This window comes from Paramisgurnus dabryanus, chromosome 19, assembly GCF_030506205.2.
Source record: "Paramisgurnus dabryanus chromosome 19, PD_genome_1.1, whole genome shotgun sequence".
Lineage (NCBI taxonomy): Eukaryota > Metazoa > Chordata > Actinopteri > Cypriniformes > Cobitidae > Paramisgurnus > Paramisgurnus dabryanus.
Window position 1 is genome coordinate 20,505,633 of NC_133355.1, and position 13,343 is coordinate 20,518,975.

The following is a 13,343-nucleotide window of genomic DNA, read 5'->3' on the forward strand; positions in this document are numbered from 1 at the left end:
GTACACTTTATGTACTTTATAAGGAAGGCAAAGTGTACAGGAGAACAAGTGTATAAGGAAAGGTCTGATTTAGATGCCTTTTTCAACATATCACCATTTCCTAGTCTCTTTAATCATCCAGATATATTATTTTTTAATACAGATCATTAATGTAGGAGCGGTTAGCCGGAAAGGGCGTATCCTAAGTTAACCTTGTACTGACACATCTTATATCAGTGCCAGCCTCTTTCACACAGTAATTTCGGTAAATTACATTAATTTACTAGAATGAATTTGGCAGTTAATACAAAAATGTGTTATTCTCACGCGCAGAGACGTTCCGTCTTTTTACCAGTAAAGACATCATTCACACATCAATATCAACATACCGGTAAACTCTGTGAGAAAGCGGAAGTTACCTGTGTCGCGCAGCGCGCTCAGTGTTGTATTTGTAAACAATGGCGGGTTATTGCTTCATATCCACGGTCCCTATTTTGTTGTTTTCACATCTGTGGCCAACGCTGACGGTCGCGAATTTGCTAATAACTAAACAAACGGAACCTGCGTCTTACACAATAGTACTGTTTGACCATTAGGCTTAAAAGAGGGGTGTGCTTAGGACGTCGGCAAACAGATGGTAAGCCGTTTTAAACAACTTTGGGGAAGAAATGTGGATATTAACTTCATGTTTGCTCGACTTTAAAGCAGCGTGTGTGTGTAAACGTCCGTTAACAATGCAGGGGGTAAAAGCGTCTGTATCAAAACATTAAGATTGGCCCAAAGCTGTCAGTCGTTTGACGATGACGTCGTCCGTTCTAAATGCCGGTAATCTATATTTTTTGTCATAGTACTTACCTGTAAATTACCAGTAATCAAACAACTTCTCTTACTGGTAAATTGGTAGCACTGATTTACCAGAATGGTTCTTTTCACACATGACCTGTTAACTGCAATTTACCAGTAAATACTGTAAGGGACTAATGACCTGAAGTTAATTATTTTGTGTCCATGTGATTTAATTAAATGTAAATTTAAAATTTGCATAGATTCTCTTTTTTTATTTCATTTGGAAAGAATATTTGGGGGATAATTGCAAAAATGTCAACTGTATTTTTAATACATAAATAAAAATATATGAATAAAAAGGGGGGATAAAATATGTGGATATTAGTTTTTTAGATTACTATTTTAGTGTAATATGATTTTTTTTTTACATACAATTTTACATAATTTGTCAAACATTATTAAGAAAACAGAGCTGTTGTCAGGATATGTCAGGACAAATATTACTAAAAAGTATTAAAATTTACATTTAGAAATAACTAATAGCCTAAAATGGTATTTTAATTTTTTTATGATTACGCTTATATGCCATCAAGGTGAATAAAATATTTAATATTTCTCATTCTTTGGCGAAATTGGCGGTTACACCATTTGAGATTTTCAGGTCCATTCAGTCTTAACTTTCATAAAAATGGTGCAAATGTATTTTTTTATTGCATAAAATCAACATAAATACACTATGTCCATTAAAATGAACCTGATGCATGCTTTTTAAACAAGTTTTTTAAAAAGATTTTTCGATTTCTCAACTTGCCAAACCGTTTTTGTCAATGACCCAAAAACGTCTAAAATGTCCTAATATAACTCTAAGGCCTAGTCTTTAATCTAAACCCTGTCCTGGAATCTGCCTTTTAATTAATATGACATCATAAAGATTTCATGTAAAATAATGAAGCATGTAACTGCTGTAACTACGGTTCATGTCAACTATATTTGTTGCATATTTCCAAAAGGCTACTGCAGGACACAGAATAAAAATTTGCAATTACAAAATAAAAAGCAGGCAAGTGTGTGTTATAATTATAAAAAAACACAGATTATAGAAATAAACTTTATAAATTCAGGGATTTTTAAAAAAAATACATGTTTTATATTACTGTAGCTGCAAACCTAGAACCCAACTGAGATCATTTTAATTCCAATCCACATGAAAATTGGGAGCAATTTGTGAAGTATGTATAGAAGATGAGACGGTTGATAGGCAAGATGAAGATTAAGGTAAGAAGGTCTCTGGGAAGAGAAGGAGGAGACTTAAGTCATTTCAAACACTCCCTCTCTGTGGTGGTGCATATTTTAGATAGACAGAGATCACCAGTGCTCAGATCATGCATTTAGGACAAGCAGCGCACATGCTAAGAATATCACCGCTGCTTGGGATTTTTTATGTTTTTGTGAACAAAACAATTTTTATAACCAGAACTGTTAAATATATTCTGACTAAATGTTTCAGGAGTTTTGAGTGCTTAAATTCATTGGATTAAAACTTCATTCAAACCTGGATTACTGCAAGAAAATATTTTACGTTTTTTTTGTTCTCAAATAGAGGATTTTATTACTTACTTCTTGGAAGGAGCCGAAGCAGGTGTTGTGTTTGAAGAATATTTGAAGAGCTTGAACCGTTAAAGGCTTGGTTTGTATTTATTGTACCCAATGACTTTAATTTTCCACATTTTGTATTTTCACATTAAGTGTTTTTTAATTTTTACTTAAGTCTTGTGAAAAACGTGAAGCTACAAGGAGAACAGTTTGTTTTCTCTGAACAGACTATAGATTATGAGAGAAACCAGGATCTGGTAAATACAACAGCATGAGTAATGTACATATTAGTAGTAAACAATGTCTGTAGTGGAACCTACATTGCTCTGCTATTTGTGTGTTCCTCAAAAGTAAATTTCCCAGCTTTTAAACAGAGAAATTGTGTAAATTCAAGGACTGAGCAGATCTTTATATAAGGCTGCAGAAGGAACAGTAAGGTGAACCAGCAGCAATGGAACAGAAGTCTTCCAACCGCATTGCCACACCACTGGACAAACATGAGACTGTGGCCGAGTTTGTACCCTCATACCGCAGCAGAGGGAGGAAAAACTGTGGCAATGGTGGCAGAATCCGAGGCCGACAACGGCTTTTCCCTCTGGCCGCCTTCCTCCCTCTTTGCGTGCTGCTGTTGTGTGTTTGGGGTCAGGTGGAAGGGGTGGTACATTCCAGCTTCCGAAGGCTAAGTGGTCGGGAAAAGAAAGAGATGCAGAAGGAGATTTTATCTCTTCTAGGGCTGCCCGGCCGGCCGAGACCACACCCACCCCTGCGCCCTCCTTCCTCCGCCCCCCTTTTTATGCTGGACCTTTACCATGCTGTGTCATCTGAGGGTGATGAAGGACCAGGCTTGGGTTTTAATCCGGTTGTCAGCTATGCCGCACTGCCCACCTTAAGCACACACACCCCACCCCTGGGCACGGTGGTCAGTGAGGCAGATACAGTTATGAGCTTTGTCAACTTGGGTAAGTGACAGCTGGTTGGGGTGAAATTTACTTTGGCAGCTCTGTGACCTCAACCAACAAGTTGATATAAAACAATCCAATGGCCACTTAAATGAAACATGTAAATGTATATATAAATAGATAACAAAATAATCCTTTTATTTAATGTGATAAACTTTACACTGTAAAAGTGAAAAGTTGAATCAACTTAAAAAAATTATGTTTGAAAAGTAATTTTTTATTTATTTAGATATGAGTATAAAAAACTTAATTGTGGTTACTTCATATATTCACTATGTTAAAATGACTTTGTCACAATGTGGTCAAATGCAAAATGTCTCAAAAAAGCATAGTTAGTTAAAAAGTTTAGTTAGAATAAGGCTAAAAACACTTATTTAACTGTTATCTAACGTAATTGCATTCATATATTCATGTAAATGTGTCTTTAAAGGGATAGATCATCCAAAAATGAAAATTCTGTCATCATTTACTCACCCTCAGGTTGTTACAAACATGTAAAAATGTATTTGTTTTGCTTAACACAAATGAAGATATTTCGAGGAATGTTTGTAATAAAGCATCTCAGGGGCACCATTGGCATCCGTAGTAGGAAAAAAATAACACTGTGGAAGTGAATGGTGCCCCTTATCTGTTTGGTTAAGATTTTTTTCTTGTGTATTCAGCAGAACAATAAAAATTCAAACAGGTTTAGAACAACATGAGGGTGAGTAAATGATGACAGAATTTTCATTTTTGGATTAATTATCCCTTTAACTGCCCTAAAACCTTATGAGGCCATTGAATATGATATTGAACCAAATATACCACCTCCTCCTGCCCAAGAGTCATATTATGAAATATTTAAATTCTTTTAGTTACATTCGCTACTGATTCTGGATCAGTGTTAATGAGAGAGAAGCGGGCTGGGCTTGTGGTGTTCATTGGTATCATTCCATATCTTTTCCTCTCAATCCAAACACAGACGATACTTATCTGCCACAAAACAAATAACAGTTAAACATCCCATTTAAACTACTGTTTCCATCTAAATGTCTTTCCTGTACTGATCGGTATCAATCCTTTTCAGATTTAACTAGTAGAGGAAAGCAGCATAAGTTAAGAATTTGATTGAACTTCAAAATATTTGAATCCCTAAGTCAACCCTTAGTTTTAAAGGTGCCAAAGAATGCATTGAAATATTTTTTTTAAATTGTCCTTTGATATTCACATAGACGGTATGTGACTTTATTAAGTGCAAAAATTATCCAGAAATCTTATTAAATGTCTATTTACAAACCTAGGATTTGTCCTTTAAATGAAATTGACTATTTTTGCCCTATTTGGAAGGGTCATGAATAATAATGTTGAGCTCTGCTCTGCTCTGAGGCTCATGCCAGTAGCTCACATTAGTAAACATGTTGGGGCATAAATCTCGACTGTTACATCACAGTCGATGTTATGTTGAGATTGGCCTGTTTTTTTTCAGCAGTCTGCATAAGGTTTACATAAGAATGAGAAAACAATTGCGTTTGAGTCTCACGATTTGTCATTACCATGTACAGAGCTCTTATTATCCATCTATGCCTAGGTAAATACAATTTGACATTCTATGACACCTTTAATTGTAAGTGTATTGTAAGTAAGGGTTTCTTACCTAATATGATTCTTGCAACTGGTTTGCATAACACCACCCAAATGTATAATGAAAGAAAAAGGCGTAACTTTTATTCGCGCTATAGTATTGTTGCCGCCACTGTCATGGAGACATTGTGCTTTAAGAGCTGATATTCCAAATATGTTAAGGGGCGTAACATTTTCCTCACACGCCATAGCACTGGTTAGCTGACCAATCAGAGCACACCGCGCTTTTCAGAATGATAAGCTTAGTAAAAATCAACCCTAGCAGTTGCATTGCAGTGTCCTTAAAATGCTTCAAAGCATCTTAACAATGTTGTGGAAACCACCACGAACACCATGGTGGCAGCAGGTTTTCCCACCATCTAGTTTTCTAGTCTTTCCTCCTGCCAATTGTCCTAAACACCAGTGTTTTCCTTTAATCTGGGTTGTTCTAAATGTGAATCCCGATTGTTGCTGATTTTTGGGAATTTACAAAGCCCAGTCCAGATCACGCAGTCCATGTGATGTTGTAGTGGGCACACAGCTGTGTGAAATTACAGGCCCCACTGAAAGGCAGAGAAATGAGATGAAGTGGATGAAAATACTATCGGGTACTCCTCTAAAAATACATCGCTGGACTGTTATTAGTGGTTGCGTGCAGAGCTGCAGCCAGCGTCACAGTGCCTGTAATTACTCGGCTGCAGAGCCACAGCTGTGGGTGTTATAGTCCGAACTACAGCGCTCTTTATTTCTCCATCTTCTGCCAATCAGCGCTACAAAACATCATCTTATACTCATTTCACACACTTGATGGTGAATGTATTTTTTACCAAGTAGTAGACATGTTTTTGGATCAGCATCATTGCTGGTCCTGGAACAACATTTCTATCAACCAATCAGATTGCAGGATTAGGGCCAGTGGTTAGATATATAAGGTTAGGGTTAAGGGCTCGTATACCATTATTATGGATTTGTTTTTTTTTCTAATTCTCTTTCTGATGCTTCTCTATGTCTCTGAGCACAGTGGAACAGGAGAAGGATTTGCTCCAGCCTCGCCCTTATTGGAAAGAGTTTCGTTTCGATCTGACTCCGCTTCCTCAGGGAGAGACGGTGACTGCCGCGGAATTTCGTATCTATAAAACTCTTCCCATGGGATGGCGGGCGAATCGCACCCTTCATATCTCTGTCTATGAAATCCAGAGGGAGAAAAGAAACAGGTCAATACTAAAATATGTTTTGCCTAAAATATTGTTACTTTAGGTCTGGTTTCACAGACTAGGCTCAGGATTAGGTCTAAATTAAACTAGGACATATTAGTGGAGATTAGCTGATATTTTTTAAGACATGTCAAAGCAAGCTCTTTTTAGTTAAGACAGCTCAAACATGCATTTTAGTCTGGGACTAATCTTAAGTCTTGTCTATGAAACCAAGCTTTTAGTATGCTAAAATAAAAAACATCACTAAATTCTAATGGATTTAATGGTTATAATGAGAATTTTACTGGGCTTAAAGGGATAGTTCGGCCAAAAATGATATTAAACCCATGATTTGTCCGAGTTGCATATGTCCATCGTTTTTTCAGACAAACACATTTTCGTATATTTTAGAAAATGCTTTAGATCTTTCAATTGATTAAATGTAATGTTACGGGGTCCACCCATAGTCCACGACCTTCAAGTCCAAATAAAGTGCGTCCATCCTTCACAAATGAAATCCAAACGGCTCCAGGATGATAAACAAAGGTCTTCTGAGTGTAATTTGCGCGGTGTTGTTGTAGAAATATCCATATTTAAAACTTTATTAACTTAAATAAATACCTTCCGGTAGCGCCGCCATCTTAGACTATTCAGGAGAGAGTATTAGCGTAGTGTACGCACTTTTCTTAGTGACGTATGACAAATTCGGAGGGCGGGGGCACAGAGCAGCAGCAGAGTAACCTACGTAGGCTGCGTAAGTTCTCATCCTGAATGCGGACGCGACTAAGATGGCGGCGCTACCGGAAGGTATTTATTTACGTTAATAAAGTTTTAAATATGGATTTTCCAGAACAACACCGCGCGGATTACCCTCAGAAGACCTTTGTTTATCATCCTGGAGCCGTTTGGATTTCATTTGTGAAGGATGGACGCACTTTTTTTGGACTTGAAGGTCGTGGACCCCGTAACCTTACATTTAATCAACTGAAAGATCTAAAACATTTTCTAAAATATCCGAAAATGTGTTTGTCTGAAAAACGATGGACATATGCAACTCGGACAGCTTGGGGGTGAGTAAATCATGGGTTTAATATCATTTTTGGCCGAACTATCCCTTTAATGGAAACTATAAAGGAGTCTATATGGATCTCTACTGGTAATATGTATGAACCAAAAAACACCACTTGGAATTCTGTAATGTTTTTAATGAGAAACAGCTGATGGTTCATAATGTTTGTAATTGAAACCATTTGTAATGTTTTATTCAACAGGGGAATCTTTCAGATATCCGTGTTCCCTTTTGATAGGACAATTCACTTTGTAGATAGACTTTATTAGTTAAAGGGATAGTTCAATTTAAAATGAAAATTCTGTCATTATTTACTCATCCTCTTGTGTTCTAAACCTGTTTGAATTTCTTTTTTCTGATGAACACAGAAGATATTTTGAGAAATAATGGTAAACACATAGCAGACAGTGACCACTGACTTCCATAGTAGGTAAAAAATATTTTGGAAGTATTGTGATAGACATAGACTGTGTCCGAAAACGCATACTGTACAGTAGGTACTGAGTAAGATGAAGTATTTAAAACAGTAGGTACTGTGTAGTATAAATCCTGGTAGTATGAATGAGATTCTGACGTACTACATCCGCCATGTTGCTACATCACGTGACATACGTCGTCATCACGTCATGTCATTCCAGCGCAAAAACAGCCGCATGCCTCTTCTTCTTCGTTGGATAACTCCTCTCCCAGGGCATCATGGGATAGTGAAGTGTCCATTGTATGCACACTGCAAAATCTACCTGGAAGTAATAGATCATTCGGGTACTTTTCGCATACTGTTTTTCAAATACTATGTATTTGGACATACTACTCGTCTCGCCTACTGCATTTCGCGTACTATATAGTATGAAGTAGACGGTTTCGGACGCAGCAATAGTTCATAGGGATCTCTAATAATGAGCTGACGATTTGAATCAGGTGTGTTGAATAAAGGAGACATACAAAATGTGCAGAGCAGTGGGCCTCCAGGAATAACTTTGAGGACCACTGTGAAAATGATGAAGAAAATATTTTGATAAATGATTGTAGGCACACAGTTGAGGGTACCCATTAATTCCATCATCTTTTTTTATTCCTACTATGGAAGTCAATGGTCACTATCTGCTGTGTGTTTACCATCAAAATATCTTCTTTTGTGTTCATCAGAAAAAAGAAATTCATACAGGTTTAGAACAACATGAGGATGAGTAAATGATGACAGAATATTCATTTTAAAGTGAAATATCCCTTTAAAACCTCTTAAGCGTCACCCCACCCTATTAAGTTAAATCTACACTCTTGGAGCTTTCAAAAAATATACAGTTTGTCATGATTAGATAAGAATTCACATGCAAACATTGAAGTAAATGTAGGCGTCCTGCTGATGGGACAGTGACATTTAGCAGAAAATAAATGTTTTGAGGCACACTCGCTTCATAAATGAATCAGTTACTCTCCCTACATAATTTATTTTATAAAACACTGTTGAAATGTCTACTCTGGAGGCTTAGACCTTTCCAACGATATATAGTTTGTAGTGATAGATAAAAATTTACATCAACAATATTGATGCAAACTTAGGTGTCCCGTATTCGGGACGGCGACGCTTAACAGTAAGCAATTGTCCTAAACTTTAACTGACCATATCCAAATCACAGGTCACTATACCCTTAAACTTAACCATGGTTGTACTACAGTTAAAACCAAAAAATCATGTTTACTACAAAATAACCATTGTTTGTTTGACAACAATGATTTTCAAAAACCATAGTTAAACCGTGGTTACTGTAGTAAAACACCAATAAATACATAAAAAAAACAATGGTACTACACTTTTACCACAAAAAAAAAAACATGTGTAAGGGGTATGGGTGTAAAATGACCCCAATAGTAGAAAGGCATTCAGTTGATTTTGGTGTTTTTTTGACAGGGAGCCTGAGCTGGTGCTGTTGGACATGCAGTCTGTACCTGCAGGTCAGGAAGGCTGGTTGGCATTTGATGTGACTTCTGCAAGCAATCGCTGGCTCCTTAATCCTCGAAGCAACCTCGGTATCCGCCTTTATGTGGAAACTGAGGAAGGTGAGCAATTCATAGAGCCAGCTCTGGTCTCTCGCTCTTGCTGTTTCCCAATGACAAACACGTTGGCCAGTTTTACCAAATTCCCATAGTGATTGCTAGTGATCATTAGATACCATAATCAGAAATATAAAATGACAAAGATACTGATTTTACTATACTCTGGTCTTTATGAGAACATGTATTGATGTTACACTTTTACATATACTAGTGTTTAAGCTCTCTCATAGTAACAAAGGTAAATTTGTGTAAAAGTCAAATTGTGACCCAGTCTGGTAAAAACTAAAATCATTTATTGCCAGTTATGGTTTTCTACATAAAATCATTCTACATAATGTAAAGATGTAATATAAGTCTCAGGTGTGCCCAGAATAAGTTTCAGTTCAAAATACCTCACAGATCATTTATTATAGCATGTCCAAAATGCCCCTATTATTGTTTTAATGTCTGTACCTTTAAATGCAAATGAGCTACTGTTCCACACTTCCTTACAAACAGACAGTAAGCGCTTTCAGTTAAAATAGATCTGATTAATACAGTCTGAGACAATAGTATCTAGTGCACAGAGTACAACTCGCTGAGGGTGGAAACGACAGTAATGCAGGACTGTAAGTGGGCGGGGCTTTATCAATGTGATCTCACATTGATTAGAGAATCAAAACAGCATGTCTAATGAGACTGCTTTCGTTTAATAGGGATTAAAAAACAAGGAGCGGGTGGATTTTTTTTCATCGTAGGGTGGTTGTGTTCACACACTGCCAACACACATTATGTCCAAACAATTTGTATAAGTGGATTTTGCATAATAGGTTCCCTTTAAGGCTATGTCAAAGATAGAAATCAATGATTTAAAATCAAATCTTGATGCTCCTAATCTCATATTTACATTGAGACTTTAGTCTGGATTTCACAGAAAGGGTCACAGTTGTTCTCAGAAATAAAACTGGATGACATCCAAGTAGTTTACACGAAAAGTGCTGTTGGCGATTTTAGCTGTTTTGCTTCTTCAAACACACACTCTCTTTAAAACCTGCCCTACAAAAACAAGTGCAAATCTGATGTCAGCAAACATGAATGTACAAAATGACTAACAAGGCAGGGAATGTTTCTGATTGACTAGTTTTCTGATTGTGGGCTTATTATTGCTGTTTAGGTCATTTTGCTATTAAGTGAAATCAATATATATTTCCAATGATGGTAAAATGCTACAATCTTTTGTCACAGACCGGTCATTGTCTGCTGGGGTGGTGGGTCTGGTTGGCCGTCGAGGGCCGCGCTCTAAGCAGCCCTTCATGGTGACATTTTTCAGGGCTAGCCAAGCCCCCTGCCGCCCACCTCGTGCTCTCAGACACAACAACCCTCGCAAGAAAAAACCCAAGTATGATCTGCCACACCCAAACAGACCTGGGATATTTGGTGAGCCACAATAACGTGACAGCATATTGTGAGTCACACTAAAAAGTGCTTTAAAGGGGCATATAAAATAATGGGGCTTTAATCTTATTATTCCAGACCAAAATTATGCCACCAGTGGACGCCAGGCTTGTAAGAAACATGAACTTTATGTCAGCTTCAGTGACCTTGGTTGGAAGGTGAAAAAAAATACTGTGACTTTTTAGGATGTTGCACGTGAATGCTAACGTTAGATTATCAATTCAATACTCAATTGTATATTATGATGATTACATATGTAAAACACATTTAATATTTTTAGGATTGGGTTTTGGCCCCTCCAGGCTACTCTGCATATTACTGTGATGGGGAATGTGACTACCCTTTAAATTCCTGCATGAATGGCACAAACCATGCCATGATCCAGCTACTGGTAAATAATTTGTATTTTGGCACGTTTAAGTGAATTAAACCATTATTACGCGTAGCTGGTTGAAAATGGACTTCCTTTATTGTATCTGTACTGACTCCTTCTCTTGGCAGGTACACCTTATAAAACCAAACGAAGTGCCCAAGGCCTGCTGTGCACCAACTAAACTAAGTCCCATCTCTGTGCTCTTCTATGACGACAACAACAACGTTATTCTAAAAAAACATCGAAATATGGTGGTCAAGCACTGTGGCTGCTTGTGAATCCTGTACACAGTATTGCTCGTTCATTTAAGTTTAATATCTTTGAAGCATTTTGTAATGTACAAAGTCATGTTCTCATCTCAAATGACTGTCATGATGGTATATAAGCTTATTTGTTGCATGCACGACAGTAATGATGCGTGCGTTTATCATATTACAATAAAATTATTTGTTGCTTCTACACAGTGTATTTTGTGATTATTCTTTACTGCTGTTAGCTCAAATACACAAACAAATGTTTTCACAAAAGTGCTCTGATGAAAGAAAACAATTTTTTTTTTGTTAATCAACACGACACAAGTACTGATTATATGCATATACATTTATTGAAAACTTTAGAAATCAATGTAACAAAAGTGTGTCCATGGTTACTGACTCATTCCGTGTACTAAAACAGGAGCAGTTGTATCGCATGTGTGATCATTTCAAGCACATTAACGCAATTTATTCCATTCCTGGTTCCTATATTAAGTAATACACACAATGGTGCAGCTCTTAACCATGGTTCACAGTTAAAAGATCAGGGCATTTTCTGATAACCTTTAGAAAACATGGTGGACAGCACCTAATCAGGTTTTAAAAATCAAACTTTACAGGGACAAAAACACCATGGGGCAATAGAAAAGATGTCTCGTCTTCAGTGGTGCATAAATATGAGTGAAAGCACATAACAATGAAACTGTTAGGTCACGCAGCACACTTTGAAAAGATGGAAGCAATATAAAAATATAAAAAATAATGAGTGCTGGTGTGCTTGTGTCTGTCCTTAAATCTCCTTGTTACTGTATCCACATCTGGTTCAGGGTCTATGTTTAATACAGCGAGTCGAGTCAGTTGGCAGAAAACATGGCATTTCTTACCCGGGGTCTGAAAATTGGACCATCATCAAGAAAAACAGCCACATTAGCATACGGATATGCATACTTTGGAAATTGTGGTGTTGATGTATATCTGAAGTTTTTATGGACTTACCCCTGTTTTAGGTTCATCTTTTAAGCTTGTACATCAACCAGTTCTGGAGGCATAGGAGACTTTGGGTGTTTGCTTTCAAAATGTTGTTTAAATGTCTTTGGGTCTGGCATCTGAGTCTATAAAATTTGGAAGTTAAAAAAATGTCAATAATGAGTTGAGCTAAATAGACCACTGCCATCAATTTATTATTAGAACAGAGCTGAACTCGACCTAAATTAGACTGACACACAGCAGTCTTACCCTGCAGACAGGACATGTGTGAACCAAAGCTGCTTTGGCTGCAGTCTTCTGATCTGCTGCTTGACCCTTCTTTTTCTCGGCTGCTTTCTTTGCGTTCTTCTGTTGGGACTGTATCTTCTGCTGCCCACGAGCCATGGCCTTCTCTACACACGAACTGCGTACACAAATTTAATTACTTAAACAATAATTTTTTTTAGACAGAATAACATGGGCCTAAATCAACTTAAAATAGTACTCAAGGCTGTTTTTTTTACGATTTGTATAATTACTTTATGCAATGGCGACTGGGGTTATAACAAAACGTGAGTCTATTATGAAAAAGACTGAGTCAGTAAGAGATCGGTAGTAAGTATTTTACACTTTTTCAGCTAAAAGTATTAAGTGTCGATGTAAAACACATATCCATACATTTTATATTGAAACAGAAAACCAATTTTGATGACCAAATATAAAAACCCAGACGGCGCTAATCCCACATTAGTTTTAAAGCTCTTCCTCATCCGGCGACTAACGCTTTCCTCAAAACTATCTCTGAACTGCCTGATTATCACGTATTTAACGGCCTAACATAAAAATACAATCATTATTCATCACAGACATAAGAAAACCATCAAAAAGTACAGATTATAAGGCGAAATATGTCAAATTTGTAGATATGTAGAGACAATACCTCGGCGTTACCACGGGCCAGGAAGTGAAGGGCTAATGACGTAATTCAACAGCTTCCGTCAATGACGTTTACATAATATGGGTATTTCAAAATTCACCTACATTAAAACTGAGAAACAAAAATAAAATTAATTAGTATTTAAT

General features: G+C 37.0%; 2 protein-coding genes across 2 annotated transcripts; one reads left to right on the top strand and one right to left on the bottom strand.

Moving 5' to 3' along the window:
* The first annotated feature begins 1,993 nt into the window (after nt 1-1,993).
* bmp8a (bone morphogenetic protein 8a) lies at nt 1,994-11,984 on the top strand. The gene is made up of 7 exons (XM_065292461.2): nt 1,994-3,317; nt 5,938-6,130; nt 9,088-9,236; nt 10,458-10,649; nt 10,746-10,825; nt 10,948-11,058; nt 11,169-11,984. The coding sequence occupies exons 1-7, from the start codon at nt 2,810-2,812 to the stop codon at nt 11,316-11,318; spliced, it is 1,383 nt and encodes a 460-aa protein (XP_065148533.1). The 5' UTR covers nt 1,994-2,809; the 3' UTR covers nt 11,319-11,984.
* Nucleotides 11,626-13,304, bottom strand: LOC135782140 (zinc finger protein 706). The gene is made up of 4 exons (XM_065292462.1): nt 13,201-13,304; nt 12,531-12,684; nt 12,291-12,406; nt 11,626-12,185 (listed from the first exon to the last, which is right to left on the bottom strand). The coding sequence occupies exons 2-3, from the start codon at nt 12,663-12,665 to the stop codon at nt 12,311-12,313; spliced, it is 231 nt and encodes a 76-aa protein (XP_065148534.1). The 5' UTR covers nt 12,666-12,684; nt 13,201-13,304; the 3' UTR covers nt 11,626-12,185; nt 12,291-12,310.
* Nucleotides 13,305-13,343: the final 39 nt, after the last annotated feature.

What these genes read in the sequence shown, in the direction of transcription:
- bmp8a (XM_065292461.2), top strand. Translation starts at nt 2,810, where the DNA reads ATGGAACAGAAGTCTTCCAACCGCATTGCCACACCACTGGACAAACAT. An exon ending in CAGAGGGAGAAAAGAAACAG is followed by an intron (nt 6,131 to 9,087) that starts GTCAATACTAAA and finishes TTTTTTTGACAG; the next exon opens with GGAGCCTGAGCTGGTGCTGT. An exon ending in TCAGTGACCTTGGTTGGAAG is followed by an intron (nt 10,826 to 10,947) that starts GTGAAAAAAAAT and finishes TAATATTTTTAG; the next exon opens with GATTGGGTTTTGGCCCCTCC.
- LOC135782140 (XM_065292462.1), bottom strand. Translation starts at nt 12,665, where the DNA reads ATGGCTCGTGGGCAGCAGAAGATACAGTCCCAACAGAAGAACGCAAAG. An exon ending in ACACATGTCCTGTCTGCAGG is followed by an intron (nt 12,407 to 12,530) that starts GTAAGACTGCTG and finishes CAAATTTTATAG; the next exon opens with ACTCAGATGCCAGACCCAAA.